This window comes from Ahaetulla prasina, chromosome 6 (assembly GCF_028640845.1).
Source record: "Ahaetulla prasina isolate Xishuangbanna chromosome 6, ASM2864084v1, whole genome shotgun sequence".
Lineage (NCBI taxonomy): Eukaryota > Metazoa > Chordata > Lepidosauria > Squamata > Colubridae > Ahaetulla > Ahaetulla prasina.
In genome coordinates, this window is record NC_080544.1 from 88,114,450 (window position 1) to 88,134,117 (window position 19,668).

A 19,668-nucleotide genomic window follows, 5' to 3' on the forward strand; every position below is an offset into this window, starting at 1 on the left:
CTGAACTTTGATGTTTTCTTGCACCTATTTCATTGCTTAACTAGATAGTCTTTAGTGCTGAAGTTGAAACAGCTGCAAGAAAAAACCAAAGCAACCAAAACCAGGGAGTTCATTGCACCAAAGCAACCAAAACCAGGGAGTTCATAGAGCCTGTTCCATTTATATGCTAACTTTTCTTGCTGTAAGAAATCGTTCTATCACTTCTTTTATTCACGGTTTATTTAACATTCTATACTACCATACAAAGGAATATTGTCCCCAGATGCATAGGAATTTGAACTGTTTTCCAATTTCCAGAACCTACAGCTAGTAAATTTAGCTTTCATGGATCTTAATGTTATATATAATGAGCAATTGGAAATCTGCTTATTCTGCTATTTCTACTTTTCTAGTAATACAACTTCCTGTGATAAGGGTGGCCGTGTATATTTGACAAAATATATGTTTAAGCTCTATGATATTTTGACATTTGATGTAAAACATGGTATATTTAAGTGTAAATCGGAAATAGAATTGGAAACCATTATCACTGGAACTGTGTTTGTTGAAAGTTCCTTTTCCTGTATGTAACTAAAATATTTCATATTTTAGAAATCAACAAGCATCATTCAGAGAGAGATTTAAATATACATCATGGTCTTGAAGATGGGAAAAATTAATCAGAACTACTTTACTAATATTTAAGTCAATGTTTCTGAATTTTGAGGGAAACTGTTCTAAGCTTATTATGACTTTGAAGTTAACTTGCTATATTGTTTCATATTATTATTTGTTTTGGGCCTTCAGGTTAGTGTGGACTCCTGGTGACTGTCTAGACCAGGGGTCTCCAACCTTGGCAACTTTAAGCCTGGTGGACTTCAACTCCCAGAATTCCACAGCCAGCTTTGCTGTGGGAATTCTGAGAGTTGAAGTCCACCAGGCTTAAAGTTGCCAGGGTTGGAGACCCTAGTCTAGACAACCCCTTCCAGTTTTTTGACAGGATTTCCAAAGTGGCTTGCCATTGCTTTCTTTCTAGGGCGGAGAGTGAGTGAGTGGTCTAAAGCCATCAGGTGACTTTTTGCCTAAGGTAGGACTAGAACTCACGGTCTTCTGGGTTCTAGCCTGGTGCCTTAACTACAATATTAAACTGATTTTCTCTCATATCAATAATTGGTATTGCAATATAGTAAATAATACTGTTACTCAAAAGCTACTGTAGTTACATGTGATTTATCAGCTTATTTCTGATTTTACCAAAATGGAAAAGTGGGACTCTAGTATCTATTTGAATATGGAATTTAAAATGGGACCTTTGCATGAAGACATCTGAGGAAATAAATGTAGGCTTAAAATAACAGGAAAAATGTGCGTTCTCAACACTCTGCATTCATTTACTCCAGTTTAGATCCTTTTACACCGATTTCAGATATTTTGATTGTATTGTGGTTTATAATTTGCGCTTGGTTTGAATACTTGACTATACATGTGGAAGATAAATGTGAATAGTGATATAAATGTATGTAATGATGATGATGATGATGATATGATGAAGGAAGAAGAGGAAACTTAAAAATACATTTCCTCCTCTTATTTGTCCTAGCAGACTCAGCTCTTGGAAGCTTCAAAGAAATACATAATTTGCTCTCACCAAATTCTTCCTTATCTCCCTCCAGGCGGTTATTGTTAGAAATTATATACTTCAGCATTCTGTAAGGCTGTGTTCACCTAATACACTAATCCAAAAAGCTTGATTAATGAACACAAGCACTGAGCTGTCTTATACTTCCCTTTACTGCTGCTTTTTAACCAAGGTTTGCAATGTCATCCTAAAATCTGACTTGGATTACGTCATCCTGGCCTAACGATTTGGGAGCTGAACAAACCGGACCTTTTAAACGTCATCATAAAGTTTGGCTTTGTGTACCCTAAAATGGCAGCTGCTCAAAATCTGCCTGCAATTTTTATTAAAACGCAGATAGGTTGATGGGATATAAACCCTAATTAAGCAGGCTTTCTATGCTTCATTTCACTTCCCAAATCAACAGAATAATCGAGTTTTGCCAGCAAAAGGAGGAAATGTCTCTTTTTCATTCTGGTCTTCAGCTAAACACAGAATACAAAAAAAAAAAAAAAGAAGAAGAAGTAAATTTTTGATATATGCAAGACAAAATGTGCTTGCTTGTTTTTATTTTGGAAAGTCAGCTATTAGACTGGTTTAAAATGAGTCTAACACACAAAATAAAAATTAGACTTGTTTATTTAAATATGCTTCTTTTGAAGCGTTTATTTTTTAATTTTAACCATACAGCCAAGGCTTTTATTTATTTTTTTCCTTTTTTTCTCAGTAGTTTACATTTCCTGTAGACATTAAGACAGAATCTCAATTGCATGAAACATATATTCTTCACACATCTAAAAAAAGGAAAATCTATATTGTCTAATGCACACACCGAAGATACCATAACTGCCTACATCTAGAAGTGACTGTGTATGGTCACTTTTAGGTTACACTAACGGCAAATGTTAACGTATTTACATTTCATTTGACTGTGTTTCAAATTGTCTCTTAGAGACAGATGTAGAATACGTACAAAAGAAACCTTCTACAAATATCAAGAATTTTTGAGGTTTCATAAGCCCCTCCTTTGTTCTTCATTATGACCAAAACGTTGGATTTTGGGTAGGTTGAAATCATTATTTCAAATTAGGGTTTTAGTGAACACCTGGAGAGTCCCACTAAACTTTTTAAAAAAATTCTGAATTCCTAGCATATATATTAATGTTGGTGCAAATAACATAATACAGCATATGTGCACCAAGCATTGGCTTCATAGGTGATGTCTTGTATGGAACACTGATGGGTGGATTAACCCTTCTATGCACTGCATGCCCTTTGCAACTCAACTGTGTACACACATTTTAAAAAGTGGATCCCTGAAAGTGATCTAAACAGAAAGCCTCTTGAAGTTTTCGCAAACTCACCTCCATGATTAAAAGGCCAAAAGTGTCTTAGATTTCACCTTGAGTTTAATAGTCTTGCTGTCTTTCACACAGTTTACAAGTGGGCAAAACAATGTCTTTCAATAAAGACCACTTTATTGGAAGACAACTGTTCTGAGCAAACAGACACACTGCAATTCTGAAAACATGTCATGGTACATGACTTTAAATGGAAAGTGCTGTGTATTCAGAAATGAGTACCGAAATAGATCTAGGCAATCACAAACACTGGTACACTTTCTCCTGATACACAACTGTAGGGTGCTCTTTACTACTTCAACTTACTTTTTACTTTTCTGAGGGAAAGAGGCATATGAATGATACATAGCTTCTGTGGCTATAATCCCAGAAGCAACAATTAAAGTGATAACAGTATTGGAGTTTTTTAAAAAATGGCAGAGCAAAACGTTTTGTTTAAGCCTGAAGTATTAATTGTTCTGATTGTGGAGAATTCCCCTTGGAAATAACCTTCACATTGTATCTAAAATTTAAGTTATTCCTATGAAAACAACTGGATAATATGGAATACCAGTGCTATAGGGAAACCTGGCATGAGCTAAAGTTGCTTTTGAACAATTATGGTCAATAGCTTTCCTAACAAGTTACTGCAGACAGATTTATGGGTAGCTGGAAAAATTAAATGGTCACAAGGATGCAAAAGACGGATCTGAGAAATTTATCTCTTCTTAAACTAGACACTTTTTAATGAAATGTTGGGCTAATGAACATGAGCCTAGTCAGGTCTATCAAGCTTAAAGTAACAACAGTGCTTAATGGCATGCCAAACCGACCATATTAAAATAGTCAACTGCAGAAAATCAATTAATTGAATAATTTTGGTTTCATTCTTTTATATTTGCATAAAACTAATCCTAAATACTTTTATATGATGCATACACATCCTATCTGAAAAATGTGGAGCTCCACATTTTATTTTTTCCCTAGCCATTTACTGCACAAATCAATTCCTTCGGAGAGGAAGGTTCTGTGGTCGAAGAATTAATAACTCACCAAGGTGGAATACATATACAGCCGCATGGAAAACTTTAGGCACTTCTGGTCAGATTTTATGTTTTCACTGAGGCTGAAAAAAGCTTAGTGATTCAGTAAGGTAAAGATCCAACCAGGTTTCCAAATCAACATGAAGTTCTTCAAGGAAACAGAAGTTTTGGAATAGCTCTCACCATTTAAGGTTTGAATATTATCGAACATTTCTGGGGAGCTCTGATACAAGTAGTGCCTACAAGAAAACCTAGAACTAGAAGGCTTCTGCAAAGAAGAACAGAAAAAAGATCCATTAGCAAAAATAGAAAGATGTCTATTGTCTTAGCAACAGGAAATGTTTGGAAACTGCTGTTTCTCCTAGAGAAGAAACTATGAAGTATAGAGAGAAAGGGAGACCCAACTGTTCACTTTGCCATATTTATTGTTTTGTTACTGAATCTATACAAGTTGTGTATAAATACACAATACAAGTTGTGTAGCATGTGTTCAAATTTGAAAAGAAGGTATTGTGCTTTAACTTTGTATCATGGAAAGGTTTTGTCAGCCTCTATGCAGTTCAGGATTCATTGAAATATACAATTTAAACGAGAGTTGCTTCAACTTTTCCACGCGATTTCATAGTTTTCTCCCCTATTTCTTTAAAAAAAATCTTCAAGCTAGCCTTAAAGGTTAAGGGTACATTTTTGGTCTTGGCTTGAACAAGACTTGTCAAGATTTAAGATTATTTACTGCAAAAAATTACAGGCTGGGTTAACTCTTTCCCTAGAAAAACTGTGATCCCAGCATCTTTCTGTAAGCTTAAAAACACTGGCCAAATTAAGAGGTAGTTTCTAACCCACTCCATCCCTGCTTCCTGTTCTCTCTAAACTTCAATAGCCTGTAATATTTTTTGACTCCTTAGCCTCCAGCATGACTGGGAAACAGCAGAGGTCATGGGAGTATTATCTTCTAAAGCCGAGCCAACTTTTAATGTACTTTCAACTCAAGCCAAGACCGCACAAGAGTGGGATGGCTTCCTCTGAACTGAGGTGACCTGGGGAACATCCTCTTCAGAGCTAAACTGAACTTCTGACCCCTGGGATCTGACATAAATTGCAAGTATCAACAACATCAAGATGGATGTTCAAAAAAAATGATGCAGGATCATGAGTTCTTTGCTAGCTTCTGTCAGAGCAAAAGATACAAAACTAAGCTTTCTTTTCAGAATTACAATCTAGATAAGTTGATTCACAGAGGTAGCTGCAGAATCATGTATTTTTGTCTTAGATTCTATTACAATAACTTGTAGCAAAGCAGAAAGTACCTGATAGTTATGTTGGTACGTATGCATCCATGTACCATCATCAAGGAAGACAAATAAATAATGACAGTCGTAGGCATCACTGTATATTCATTTTAAAGTATGCACTTTCTGTATGATCTAGCTTGGCATGAGACTAAAGTAGAATGGTTCTTCAACCACTATGAACATATTTCTATTCTGCGCTTATAAATGAATATACACTAAACCTGAGTACTTTAATGTTCAATTAATTTTCACCCCATTGCCTTTAATAGGATAGATTAACATTATGCACGACTCACTTACTGCAATCCTATATTCCTTACTTAGGAGTAAACCCCAGAGATCTGAACTTTAGGAATATGTATCTAGCAGAGTGATCTACAAGTACTTCATTTTACTTCATGACTGAGTGACAACATACAGCAATGAAACACTGTCCACTACCCCGTCACCTGCGCTTGAAGATAAGGAGGCTATTCCATCTACAATAATGCAGTTTGGGAGAAGAGCAGAGAATAAACTTTTCTTACAGGCAAAACTTTCTTAGGCAGGGTGGGTTGATGTGGGAAAAAAAAAAGGTAAGATAGTGAGAATTGAGGAGAGTTTGAAGGAAGAAGGGAAAAAAAAGGATGATTGGAAACCAAAATGGATTTTAGGCAGTTTCAATTGCTGAAGGAATGCTGGTTCCAGAAGAGTTTGGGGGCAAGGCTTCTGAAGTGGCTCCAGGGAAGATCACTGAAGAAGAGAGGCAGCCAGCAAGAGATGTATCTTCTTAAGGAAGATGGCTTCAGTTAGGGATGAAGAATAACAAGAAGAACAAGTCTTGCCAGTTTGAGACCATGCCAGCCAATGGAATGAACGCTCTCTTATTCCTAACTGGGAAGGGGCTTGCTGTACATCTGAACAGCCTCAAGAGTCAGCCAACTACCATTACTCTTAGAAAAACCAGTTAACTGAGGATATACTAGCACAAGGAGTAATAAATCACCACCTATTCCTATTCCTTCATTAGCTGAAGCAGAGAAAGGGGTGAGGGAGAAGAACTCATGCTTGTTTAACAGTCTTAATTGGATTCTGTGTAAATAGCTTTATGTGCCTGGAAACGAAGGTAAGAAATCACAAGGCGGTTTTGCGTGCCCTGTGCTGAATCATTTCCCATGGACCCAAAGCTCTAGTGACAAGACTGGTTGGGCCTTTGGAGATCAATTAAACTGAAAACATAATTGTGCCATAAATCTATAATTGGTTTGTCTACCCTGCTTGCAGTGTTGCTGTTCCTAACCTGTCTGGCTTAGAAGCTTTTGAATTCCCACTAAATATTCATAGTTCAATTCTACAATATAGAAAAGCTTTTGTTCAGAGAATAGTATACATAGTCTGTATTGTATTCTCTACAAAAATATGCATCTTTGTTAGCACCTACTAAAACATTGAACAATGCAAACTTTTCCCTAAACCACACATTGTCAAAATAATATATTTCCCGTATGATATTCAAAAATACTGCACAAATCTATTGTTTTAATTTACCACTTTCACAAGTAAAAGTTTTTCTTTTTCCTTCCCATCAACTGCAAATTGATATTTCCCACTGTCTTAGTACAAAATAAAAGCAAAGTTACAGTAATCTTAGAGTCTTTCTATTAATTTTCACATAGGTGCTCTTAGAGTCTTTCTATTAATTTTCACATAGGTGCTCTTATCTTATTTTATAAGATGTGAATTTTTACGTTAGTAAAAACTGTTGTGACTATTGCACTTTATTAGGCTCTATGCACCCATAAATCTAAAGCAAGAGGTTTTTTTTTCCTCTCCTAATTAAGAACTGGTCATAAATTAGGGTAGAAATAATTTAGTATGCACTGCTTTAAATAAATGTAGAACTAAAATAAATTTCAATAAATTATAATACTGATTGCCTGCTATGTTATTTTAGGGATAAGCAACATAGTACCCACTAGCTGTTCTGGATTGTAATTCCTATGATTCCCTAATCTCCTACGATTCCCTGCTGTAGGCCATAATGAGAGTTGGAATCCAAAACTTAAGAGTGGAAGGACACTAGATAACCAATATTTGTTGTATAGCCTCCTTCAAAGAAGAGGAACATGTAACTCAGGGGTGTAAAACTCACGTAGTCATGCTGACGTCATGTGATGTATTGGAACTTTCCCCCCCTTCGCTAAACTGGGCGTGGGCCAGTGGTGGGTTTCACATTTTTTATTACTGGTTCTATGGGTGTGGCTTAGTGGGTGTGGCATGGCATGGTTTGGTGGGTGTGGTAGGGGAAGGATACTGTAAAATCTCCATTCCCACCCTACTCCAGGGGAAGAATACTGTAAAATCCCCATTTCCTCCAGATCAGCTGGGACTCGGGAGGCAGAGAATAGATGGGAGTGGGGCCAGTCAGAGGTGGTATTTACTGGTTCTCCAAACTACTCAAAATTTCCGCTACCGGTTCTCCAGAACTGGTCAGAACCTGCTGAAACCCACCTCTGGCGTGGCCATGGCCAGTACGTGACGCATCTGGCCTGTGAGCCGGGAGTTTGACAGCCCTGGTGTAACTCTTTGGATATTGCTGAGCTACAAATCTCAGCTCCATCAATCCATTTGGCCACTGATCAAAGATTCTGGGAGTTACACAGGTCACAGGTTCCCACCTTTTGAACTTCAGGGCACCCATGTTTGGACTAAATAATCATTTAATTGTTTAATGATATATATTGTTTATACATTATAATGTTTAATAATCATTTAATGATATTCAGCAAATCAAATTCAGTGAAGATTCTGCAGTATTAGGCAGTGGCAGCTTCTTGGTTCCTTGTCCTCCTCCTACAATCCTCTGTACCTACTCTTCCTACAAAAGCATTCCTACAGGTTGGCATTATGCCATGACACCAATGGGAAATTCAAAGAATTTGCTGATGAACTTTTTTCATTTGTGCAAGGTATCTCTGAATCCAAATCAATAGCATTAAGCATATTTCTTGCTTTTACTATGCCTGATTTAATATTCTGAGTTTGTAAACAAGTGTTTTGAAATATTTTCTGTATAGGATATGGGTATGACTATTTCGTTTCAACAGGGATACTACATCTCAGGTCAAGCTCTTCTATTATCTCAGCCTGTTTTTTTATTAAGCAGGAGGTTTTTCTCCAAGGGGAAAGACTATAAATGTCTACACTATAAATACTTGAGTGATGCCACTAATTCTGAGAAGCCTTTTGCACAGCATACATATTTTTGCCCTTCATTGAGTAGGTGACTAGCCAAATGTGGCCTTTTTAAACACTTGACTGAATATAATTTGTACTCTGTAATTGTTTACAGTTATTTTCCTGTTAACGATGAATTTTCTCTTCCTCAGACATTAAAAACAGCTTTCAACAGACTGCAAATGAATACATTTGCTGGTTCCATCTACATGTGTTTTTATCATAATTATTTTTTTCACAGCAATGCTGTATCTTCATAACACAATTAAACCATTTATTCCAGTCTATAAAAAAAATTGGAAAGCTTCTCATAAGCTTCAGTGTTCTGAACAAGAAACAACACTAGAATAGGAAGCATGTTTCAATCATTCCTCTTCTCGAATACTGATATTAGTGTGCTGGCATTATACTGATATTAATATGCTAGAAGTGCAATCCTAGGCATATATCCTACAGGTTAGGTATATGAATTCAGTGGGGTTTATTCTCAAGTAAGTAGGTTTCACAAATGAGCGGCAACACTCCACTAACTGTTGCTTGACACTGCTCATTTTGACTGACATATTCCACATATTAACAGGTCTAATGTATTTCCAAGATGTCTAGTTATGGGCAATGTTTCCCCAATCCTTCTAGTCCTACTTCAATTTAACACATAAAAAGTGATGGATCTTATGAAGAGTCAACATTGTTTGATAATTTTTAATAGGGATGGATGGGGGTGTGCAGATATAAATAGGTATCTGGAATAGGGTTATTGATTTCTAAAAGACTTTTAGTTTTGGTTGGGTTAATCTCATTTCCAAATCAGCTCATAATAATGACAACTTGTATGCACAAATGCATCAGCAAAAACTTTCCAAATGGTTCAAACTAATTGATTTTTACATTTTTAATGATTCAGAAGAGCTCTGGTTTTATTTTTGAAGTTGCGTCTAGTGCAAAATTGCCTCATGTGATATTTGTTCTAGTCCTGGCATATACAACAGAAACTTCAGGGTGGCTGACATTGATATTCCTTCAAGAAATTAAAAATAAATCACAAAAAGTTGCTATTGCTAATAGTTTAAAAATATTGCAACTGTGACAGAAAGATTGCTCTGTTACTCCAAAAAATCAGAATTTAATGAACAAAGGGAGTGAAAAAATACAATAGGTTTTCAATAATCTCATTTAGGGCTCTAGGGCTCAGTTATAATGACAAAGAAGTGGGAGAAACCAGGGGTGAAATCCAGCAGGTTCTGACAGGTTCTGGAGAACAGGTAGCGGAAATTTTGAGTAGTTCAGAGAACCGGCAAATACCACCTCTGGCTGGTCCCAGAGTGGGGTGGGAATGGGGAATTTGCAGTAACCTTCCCCTGGGGTGGGAATGGAGATTTTGCAGTATCCTTCCCCTGCCATGTCCACCAAGCCACGCCCACAAAACCGGTAGTAAAAAAATTTGGATTTCACCACTGGGAGAAACTATTTAGTTAAGGCCCTTAAAAGAGCTGCAGCTAATACTGTGCCTAAATTAACTGTTCCCGATAACAGCCACATAAGAGTTGGACATGCATCTCCTACTAACCAGGTAAAAAAAGATTATTTTTTTATTTGTACTATAATTCTTATTCCACATACCTCAAAATTTAAGTACTACCGTATATAGAGCTTTAGAAAGGTAAAAAATTAAAATGGAAGCTTTTTGATTTAGTATTTCAATTTTGCAGTAAAACCATATTTAATGACTCTGGTGCATTAGTTTATAGTTTTGATTTTGATTTTTTAAAACAGGTCTTTGAATTAAAGATGCCTCTTCATTTTGGTACAAGAATGTAACAAAATAAAGATTGGGGAAGCATTTTTTTATTTTTCTTTCATCAACCAAATAATCTGAAGCTAAAATTAACAAACTCACCCGGTTTTAGACATTATACAAAGCAGGGGTGAAATCCAACAGGTTCTGGAGAACCAGTAGTGGAAATTTTGAATAGTTTGGAGAACTGGCAAATACCAGTTCTCTGACTGGCCCCAGATTGGGGTGGGAATGGAGATTTTGCAATAGCGTTCCCCCAGGAGTGGGGTGGGAATGGAGATTTTGCAGTATCCTTCCCCTTCCACACCCACCAAACCACGCCCACAGAACCAGTAGTAAAAAAATTTGGATTTCACCACTGATACAAAGACCTAGCTCTCTGAAAAGGTTTTAATGCTCAAAATGGGGAAAGGAAAAAGAAGAGGAGGATAAACAGTAACTAGTAATGAGTTCATTGGTGGAAGAGCTGAAGGACCAGGTTAGGAACAGATATCACGGAGGAAATCTATGGAGTCTACAAGAGTCAATATCAACTTGATGGTATGTAATCATTCAATCAAAACTAGCAAAACTAGTAATATTTTGAGAATCTAAGTAGTATCTCTAAGAAGACACAACGAAGTCAAGAAATAAAGACATCGGAAGTAACTAATGCACGCTTGGTATATCTTAATCCAAGGGTGGATAATTATGGCCCATTATGACCTGTGGATTTCAACTCCCAGAATTCTTGAGGCAGCTATGCTTTACAAGGTTTAAAAAAAGCCATAGTTGCCCAACCTGTCTTAATCCATTGTATGAATTTCAAATTACCCAACTACTTCAGGGATGGACTAAGGCACCTTCCCTGTTGCCTCTTGAGTTAATTGTTCAGGAGAACCTGTATATAACAGCGGAGAATGAAATAAGATGATTAAATAGCACTTCACGAATTATTAATCCTGGCAATGTCCAATTAATTAGAGCACCTTAATTAGAACAGAGAAGCTATGCTCCAACATCTTTGCAGCAATCTAATGGGGCATTTTGACTCACGTTTCTATAGTTTTGATTCTAAATTACAGCCCGTAGACATAAGCAATATTCCACATATTAACAGGTCTAATTTTGTTTTCTTTTGGAAATAATGCTATTTGGGTTCCTCACTGATAGCATCCATCAATCCCGTTTCTGCTTGCAGAAAAATTCTACTGGATCCATTGTAAATCAGAATGCCTGATCATGCCCCCCTAATTTGCATGGTAGAAAAAATTAGAATGATGCAGCAAATAGCTCAAGGTCAGATACCACCACTGATAAGTCTATCTTGTTACCCAAAGCTTTCCCAACATTTCACTCGCCAGATGCTGGAATTATGGGAACTGCAGCCCAACACATCTGGAGCTATCAATCTGCAGAAAGTTGGTCATGAGACACGCAGGTGATAGGCACACTGAAATTAAGCAGTCAGCTCATACCAAGTGCCATAGATTTCAAACTGCAGCTATATGCAGGCAACACTTACTACTAGGGCTGGCTTTTGATGATTTACATCATTAAATATTTAAATAGTAAAACTTGCTTAACAATTCTTCTGTTTTGGAACAAAGCTTCACTGCTAAGGAAAAAAAAAAGCTCTACCTGTATTTTCCATGAGTTTGGCACTAAGTTCCTATTTCAGTTTTCTTGCTTCATTAATATGCTAGCCTTATCCCCTAAATACAAGTTTAGAAATGCTAAAGTCTTATATCAGAATCTTCTAAGCTAAAGACACATTTTATAACATGGTCGTAACGACAGGTTTCAATGTCTGAACTACACAGAATTATGGCCCGAAACTAGAAACAAAAATTAAATTCAGCTCATCCAGAAACAAGAATTAATAAAGGGGACATTTTTAAGTGAGCATGGATCTTAAAATCTATCTGCCGGCTAGTTGTGTTTTTTTTTAAAAAGAAACAAAGATCATTCTGAGGCATGCACACAAACCTTATAAACACAGCAATGGAAAAGCTCAATTGTTTAATGCTAATGACATAGCAGGAAGTATACCAGTGGAAAGTGACAGTAGTTATCTGTCATGGACCCATTGGTACCCTTTGTTATGAAACTGTTATCTAGACCCACTTTTGTTCTTTCTGCAGTTTAACTAAGCAGATGTAGCACTATGAAGGAGAGGATGCTAGAATGGATCGTCACACTGGTGGCCATCCCATGTCAGTTTTATCAACTGCTTCCAAGTAATCAGCTGTTCGTATCATGTCTCAGCAGCTCAAGTCCAAATGCAATTCTAAGCTGTTATGTGAAGACTAAGGGAATTGCAGCTGTTTGGAATCTCTGAAGCAGGAGTCACAGGCCTTTATAATTGAAGGATTTTTCTAAGCTGAGACCATCAGAGATCTAGTGAATAAAAGGTACAAGGTCCTTTTCATTTAAAAACAAAACAAAACAAAACAAAACAAATTGTCAATTTTATTTGCTGTGTTTACCAAAAAGGGTGGGTTTTTTTTCTACTCTCATTTTGGGATGTACAATTTTAATACTAATATACTTGCTACCACTGTCTACTGTATTGAAGTGTAAAGGTTAAATGAAGAAGTTCGCCAAGTGAGAGGCAGAGCGTGGTATTACTTTTATTTCTCTTTCTTCCCCACCCACCCCTTTCTTTCTCTTTTTTACTGGTCCTCCGCTCTGTTGCTGTTTTTGAACTTAACCACCATGACTGTAATGTTGTCAGGGCATCCCCTATAAAAAGATTGGAGCACTATGCTCTTGGCTCCAAAATGTGGCTCATCTAATCGTTCTTTGATGAATCGCACCGCTTCCTCATTACTGAACGCATCCCAGAGCCCATCAGAAGCTAAGATCATGAACTCTGGCTGGAGTTTGTCCAGGTCAAAGGTCAAGATATCTGGATCAGGGATGACAACATTCAGGTTCTTCAACGGGTAATCCCCAAGAGAACGAGACATGGCCAGGATCCCTTGAACACGCCAGGAACCATTGAAACTGATGAAGCCACCTGGAAGAGAGAAGGAGAGGGTGGAAAAATGATTAAATAGTGTTTATGAGAAATTGTTCTCAGAAGCTTCCACACCACTAGGTCATTAAATCACTTAGGAAAATTGAGTAACTTCACAATTTTTTTTTCTTAAGCAAATCCTTTCTTACTATGTACCGGTATATCTGTTGCCAAGACATAAGAAGGAAATCTTGCTCATCAACTGATCTTTGTCTTTTTCAACACAAGGAAAGGATCCCACTACTTAAGGCAAACATAGCCGGAAAGCCATAACTATATGTCCCCTGTTTATCTTAAAACCACTCAGTATTTTGAACCAACAGGCACATCTGAAATTTTGAGAGCATACCATGGTCACAAAAGACTTTTGTACCATACCATACAATACAGTAACTGGTGAAACTGCTGTCTGCATGTCAAAACTGCTAGGATTATAAAGAGTCTGGAGACCTACCCTATGAGGAATGGTTAAAGGAACTGAGCAGGTTTAGATTACAAAACGGAAGACTGAGAGATGAAAACTGTTTGTGAGAGTGTGTACATACGTATTCCATTCAGTCAGCTTTGACTCTTGGTAATCACATGGATAAGTCCTTGCTATTATCTAGGCAACATTTTGATAAATGGCTTGCCATTATTGTTTTGGTAGGGCTAAAAGTTTAATGACTGGCCCAATGTCATTACCCAAGGCTGGTCCCTATAAATATAGGCTGGCTCCAGGGGATTACAAGTGCTTCCTTGTTGGAGGGAGTCTTTCCGGCCGCCTTGAAAGAGGCGGTGGTGAGGCCCCTCCTCAAGAAGCCTTCCCTGGACCCGGCTGTTTTAGGTAATTATCGTCCGGTCTCCAACCTTCGCTTCGCGGCGAAGTTGTAGAGAGTATGGTGGCATATCAGTTTCCCTTGCACCTGGAGGAAACTGTCTATCTGGACCCGTTCCAGTCCGGCTTCCGGCCCGGTTACAGCACTGAGACGGCTTTGGTCGCATTGGTGGATGATCTCTGGAGGGCCAGGGATAGGGGTTGTTCCTCTGCCCTGGTCCTATTAGACCTCTCAGCGGCTTTCGATACCATCGACCATGGTATCCTGCTGCGCCGGTTGGAGGGATTGGGAGTGGGAGGCACCGTTTATCGGTGGTTCTCCTCCTATCTCTCCGACCGGTCGCAGACGGTGTTGACAGAGGGGCAGAGGTCACCCGCCGCCTCACTTGTGGGGTGCCGCAGGGGTCGATTCTTTCGCCCCTTCTGTTCAACATCTATATGAAGCCGCTGGGTGAGATCATCAGTGGCTTCGGTGTGAGGTACCAGCTGTACGCTGATGACACCCAGCTGTACTTTTCCACACCGGGCCACCCCAATGAAGCTATCGAAGTGCTGTCCCGGTGTTTGGAAGCCGTACGGGTCTGGATGGGGAGAAACAGGCTCAAGCTCAATCCCTCCAAGACGGAGTGGCTGTGGATGCCGGCATCCCGGTACAGTCAGCTGAGTCCGCGGCTGACTGTCGGGAGCGAGTCATTGGCCCCGATGGAGAGGGTACGCAATTTGGGCGTTCTCCTGGATGAACGGCTGTCTTTTGAAGACCACTTGAGGGCCATCTCCAGGAGAGCTTTCCACCAGGTTCGCCTGGTGCGCCAGTTGCGCCCCTTTCTAGACCGGGATGCCTTGTGCACAGTCACTCACGCCCTTGTAACGTCTCGTCTGGACTACTGCAATGCTCTCTACATGGGGCTCCCCTTGAGGGGCATCCGGAGGCTACAGTTAGTCCAGAATGCAGCTGCGCGGGTGATAGAGGGAGCCACGAGTGACACCTATCCTGCGCAGGCTGCACTGGCTACCTGTGGCCTTCCGGGTGCGCTTCAAGGTGTTGGTGAACGTCTTTAAAGCGCTCCATGGCATAGGGCCGGGTTACTTACGGGACCGCCTGCTGCTACCGAATACCTCTCACCGACCCGTGCGCTCTCACAGAGAGGGACTCCTCAGGGTGCCGTCGGCGCGACAGTGTCGTCTGGCGGCGCCCAGGGTAAGGGCCTTCTGTGGGGCTCCCGCCCTCTGGAACGAACTCCCCCCAGGACTCCGTCAACTTCCGGACCTCCGAACCTTTCGCCGTGAGCTTAAAACTCACTTATTCATCTGCGCTGGACTGGGTTAGTTTTTTAAGTTTATGGGTTTTTAATGGGTTTTATTTCTAAATTTTAATTCTGGCCAATTTAATAAGTCTTTTAATAGTATTTTAATTGTATTTATAGTGTATTATGTATTTTTACTTGGCTGTGAACCGCCCTGAGTCCTTCGGGAGAAGGGCGGTATACAAATTTAAATAATAAATAAATAAATAAATAAATATGTAAAAAAAAGAAAAAACAGGGAGAGGAACTTGTTTTCTGCTTAAAGTAAAGGAAGAACGAGGACCAAGGGTTGAAATTAAAAGTGAATATTATGAGGAATTTTTCCACATTAAGAACTTCATTGCAAAGGAACTGTCCTTCTAAAGTTAAACTCTTTCTCACAGGTGATTTTCAAAAGGGGGTTAGTCTCGAAACTAAAACTAAGTTGGGATGGTTTAATGCAAGGGTTGGCAACCTTAAATACTCAAAGAGCCACAAAGGTCCTAACTGGAAGCCCCCGTTCAATTCTAGAGCCAACCAGAAGTCCAGTTCCCTCATCATAGTCTCCTCCTAGCGCGGTGTCCTTTTTCCTCTGCTGACTGGAAGTCCGGTTCCCACCATAGTGTTTCCTCCTAGCATGGCATTCTTTTTCCACTACCTGTCCTAACCAAAAGCCCTACCAATTGTGGAGCCGACCAGCAACAGGGAGCCACAGCAGAGGGATGAAAGAGCCACATGCAGCTCCAGAGCCGTGGGTTGCTGACCCCTGGTTTAATGGATTTGTGCACTGAGCAGAGGCTTAGGATCTCACTTCTGAAAAACCTCTTACAATTCATACACTTCATAATTTTAAATTTTAACAAATGGAACACAATCAATAAGGTAGCACAAAAAGCTGGACAGATGCTATTGGACTCACTTGTGCTTATGTGGCCCAGTTTACAATCCAGTGCTCAAGTATTTGGCTGAAAAGATGGGACTCTGTAATGGGACTTCCACTTTCTATAGCTCTGGATCCTGACTGATCTGTTTTCAGGAAGTTTGGAGAACATTCTGGCCTCTGAATTATATTTGGCTCACAATTCCTGGTGCAGGTGTTCCTTCCTATACTAATTTTGTCTCTGGCTTTTACATGCATACAGAGTAAAAAGAAAATGGCACTATTAGGAAAAACAAAAGCATATTCAGTAACATCTGAGATTAATGAGCCCAGAGTTAATAGACTGTGAGCATATCCTTTTCTATCATGATGCATTTTATGTTATGCATCTTATATCTGATGCAGAAAGTACAGGAAATATCCAAACGTTGCCACGAGGAGTTAAGATTAAATCAACATCCTTGCTGTTGCTATTGAAATGGTAGACACATTGGGTTTCCGTAGGCAAGATCATCCATATATGACAAACTGTTGAACAGGAAGAAAATTCAACCTTCACCTCTGTTGTTTGCAACATAAAGGACATTTTCTTGCCTGTGCTCAGGCAATCTCCCCCTCATTTTGATCATGTACTGTCTGTCCCTCTGGGATAATTCAAGAAGAGGTACATACATACTCATTTGCAAAGATTTATAATGGTACTGGAATATAAGACCAATCTTATAAAAGTCAAAATCTCACTCCGGGACACATACATACACAAAAAGAAAAGCACATACAAGCAAAAGCTTGTCTTTCTCATCATGAAATTCTGGTTGAACAGGAGCAGTAATGATCAAGGAAAAAAAAAGTTCTTGTGAAAATAATCATCCTTCACTTTTGGGTTCATAGGGGAAAATAGAAGAAACAGGCAAGGAAGAGCCACATTTCAAAGCAATGGGACACAATATTTGGGCTAGGTACAACTGAAATACTGTAAGAACAGTACCTGGGATGGGATGGGAGGATTATTAGCAACACAGTCATCAACAATATTCTCATCATTATGTCTATGGAGATTCTCAGTCATTCAGGTCATGGTTGTCCCAAAGGTGCTTTTTCAAGAGGCAACTGGATTTTCTTGTTCTTCTTTGCAGACTGTTTTGCTTCTCATCCAAGAAGCTTCTTCTCTTCCTCTTAGAGAAGAAGCTGAAGAAGCTTCTTGGATGAGAAGCGAAATATCTGCAAAGAAAAGGTTTTAATTTTCGGCCATTTATAGAATAGGTTATTTTAACTGTGGTCTTAATTTGTATATTGTACTGTTTTAATTTGGCTGTACACTGCCCTGAGTCCTTCGGGAGAAGGGCGGTATAAAAATCTAAATAATAATAATAATAATAATAATAATAATAATAATAATAATAATAATAATAATAATAATAATAATAATAAAAAAAAAAAAACAACAACAAGGAAGTCCAGTTGCCTCTTGAAAAAGCACCTTTGGGACATTCTGATCATCAGTTACTCAAGGAAGTTCCATCTAGCTCTGAAACATTCCAAAAAGCACCTTTCTTAAGCACCAAAAGGAAAACAATAAATTCCCCCTGGTACATTTTACAACTCTGCCTTAATTGCAAAAAAAAAACCCCAACCTTGTGCGAACATTCCCAGAAACTTTCCCGGAAATCCAGTTCAAGTTTTGAATTGGCCCCTGGGAGTTCAATTGGAGCCTCTGAGATTGTCTACTAATGCTCACACAGGTAATCTTCATTTTAGCAACTGCCTCATCCAATGACCTTTCACAGTTATGACGACACATTAATCAGAAGTATGTGTTGGCTTTCAACAAAACCGTTATAAAATGCAGTCACACGTTGCCAAGCCCCCAATGTTGCCAAGCCCCCAACGTCATGTGACCATAGGGGGAGGCTGACTTCCCATCTGGGTCCTGAGTCCCCCTTTTCAGGTATGTCGTACCTTTGCTCACTAAGCAGCCATTATGCATGTAATAAGTTTGGCCCTGTTTGCTGATTTATATTACCTAAAATAATGTTATATAAGGAAGAAAGGCGAAAGATTTATACGATCTGAAGAGAAACCAGAGGAAGAAGAAAAAAAAGCAGGGGACCCCCCCCTTTCTTGGCCCAGTTTGTGAAAACAAAGATATTTTGGCAGAGTTTTTACCTCTTCTAGCTCAGCTGGCCGTTTCCACATGCCTGCTGCATTCACCAGGAGATAAAAGAAGTGAAGGGGAAAAGCCTTAACAGAGATAGAATCTCTGTTGTTCTGTAGTGAGAAAAGCTTTATTGTTATTCTTTAAAAAAAACTTCCATTCCTTTACTTCTCTGTTTCTCCCCTAAAATCCTGCCTCCCTCACATGTTGCTTATTTTCTGGGTTTTTTTGGTATCATCTTTTATTACTACAGGCAATCTTTTTTTTTTACCCCTTTTCCCTTTTGCTACAGATTAAAATGAACTTTTTTTTTTTTAAGTGGAAGGATTTACTGTCTTTGAGTAAAGGGAAAATTTCACCTCCTTTAGTGCATGGCAACAGAAAGGAACTAATGTTCATTTGTAAAGTGCAATTTAGTCTTCTCCAATTATAACTTCTCAGAATTGTATTTGACAGGTTCTCCCAGAACTTCGCAGCAACACCACCCAACAAACTTGGAAACTGAAGCGAGAACAAATTCAGGAAAATGGAACAAGGTTGCTTCTTTTGCTAAACTTTTATTTATTATTTACTCATTTTAAACATGTCTGCATTGCTTGCCATTAATAGAATTCTCATACCAATTTACAATTAAACCATTTTAATTGATAATTGCTTTAAGAAAACTGGCTATACTTTTGTACTTTTGATTTTAATTGCACTGATTTTATTGTGTTTTTTATTTTTTATTCTAAAACTGTTGAAAGCTACCTTGAATGTTTATAGAAATGGAAAAGGACAAAACCAAGGATAAAGACAAATAAAAATAAACTGAGTATAATCTGCACTTCTATTTTTACAAGCTCTTATTTCCCCTATGCTCTCAACTATCTTCCAAACCCACATAAAATATATTTTTATTGAGCTACGTTTATGCTATTTTACATTAGTAAAATGCCACAATGCCTAAAGCTACAGAGTAAAGAACAATGGATGATCACTGGATGATTTATTCTCAATAATGATCATAAAAATACAGACTAATATAAGAGGAATGGCATATATTTTCTTGTTCAGATTTTGCACTTTGCAAAAATATATTTGAATACATTTTCAAGCCCCAAAGTATAATTTTTATATTCCCTTTTCTCTCCTTGTCTCATTTTTACGTAAAGACCTGGGTAATGGAATCATCTCTAGTGTCCTAATCTTTTGAGGTCAACAGATATTCCTAAAAAGGTGTTTTTCTGAAATTATAAACTTAGAACAG

At 38.5% G+C, this 19,668-nt stretch overlaps 1 protein-coding gene across 5 annotated transcripts in view; it reads right to left on the reverse strand.

The window, feature by feature from the left end:
- Positions 1-5,836: 5,836 nt before the first annotated feature.
- PPM1L (protein phosphatase, Mg2+/Mn2+ dependent 1L) overlaps positions 5,837-19,668 on the reverse strand; it is a 227,584-nt gene continuing 213,752 nt past the window's right edge. For all 5 annotated transcript variants that reach the window (XM_058189275.1, XM_058189276.1, XM_058189277.1 and 2 more), the window contains one exon: positions 5,837-13,284. In XM_058189275.1, the coding sequence (XP_058045258.1) occupies positions 12,938-13,284 (347 nt within the window). In that variant the 3' untranslated portion in view covers positions 5,837-12,937. The remainder of the gene's footprint in view (positions 13,285-19,668) is intronic.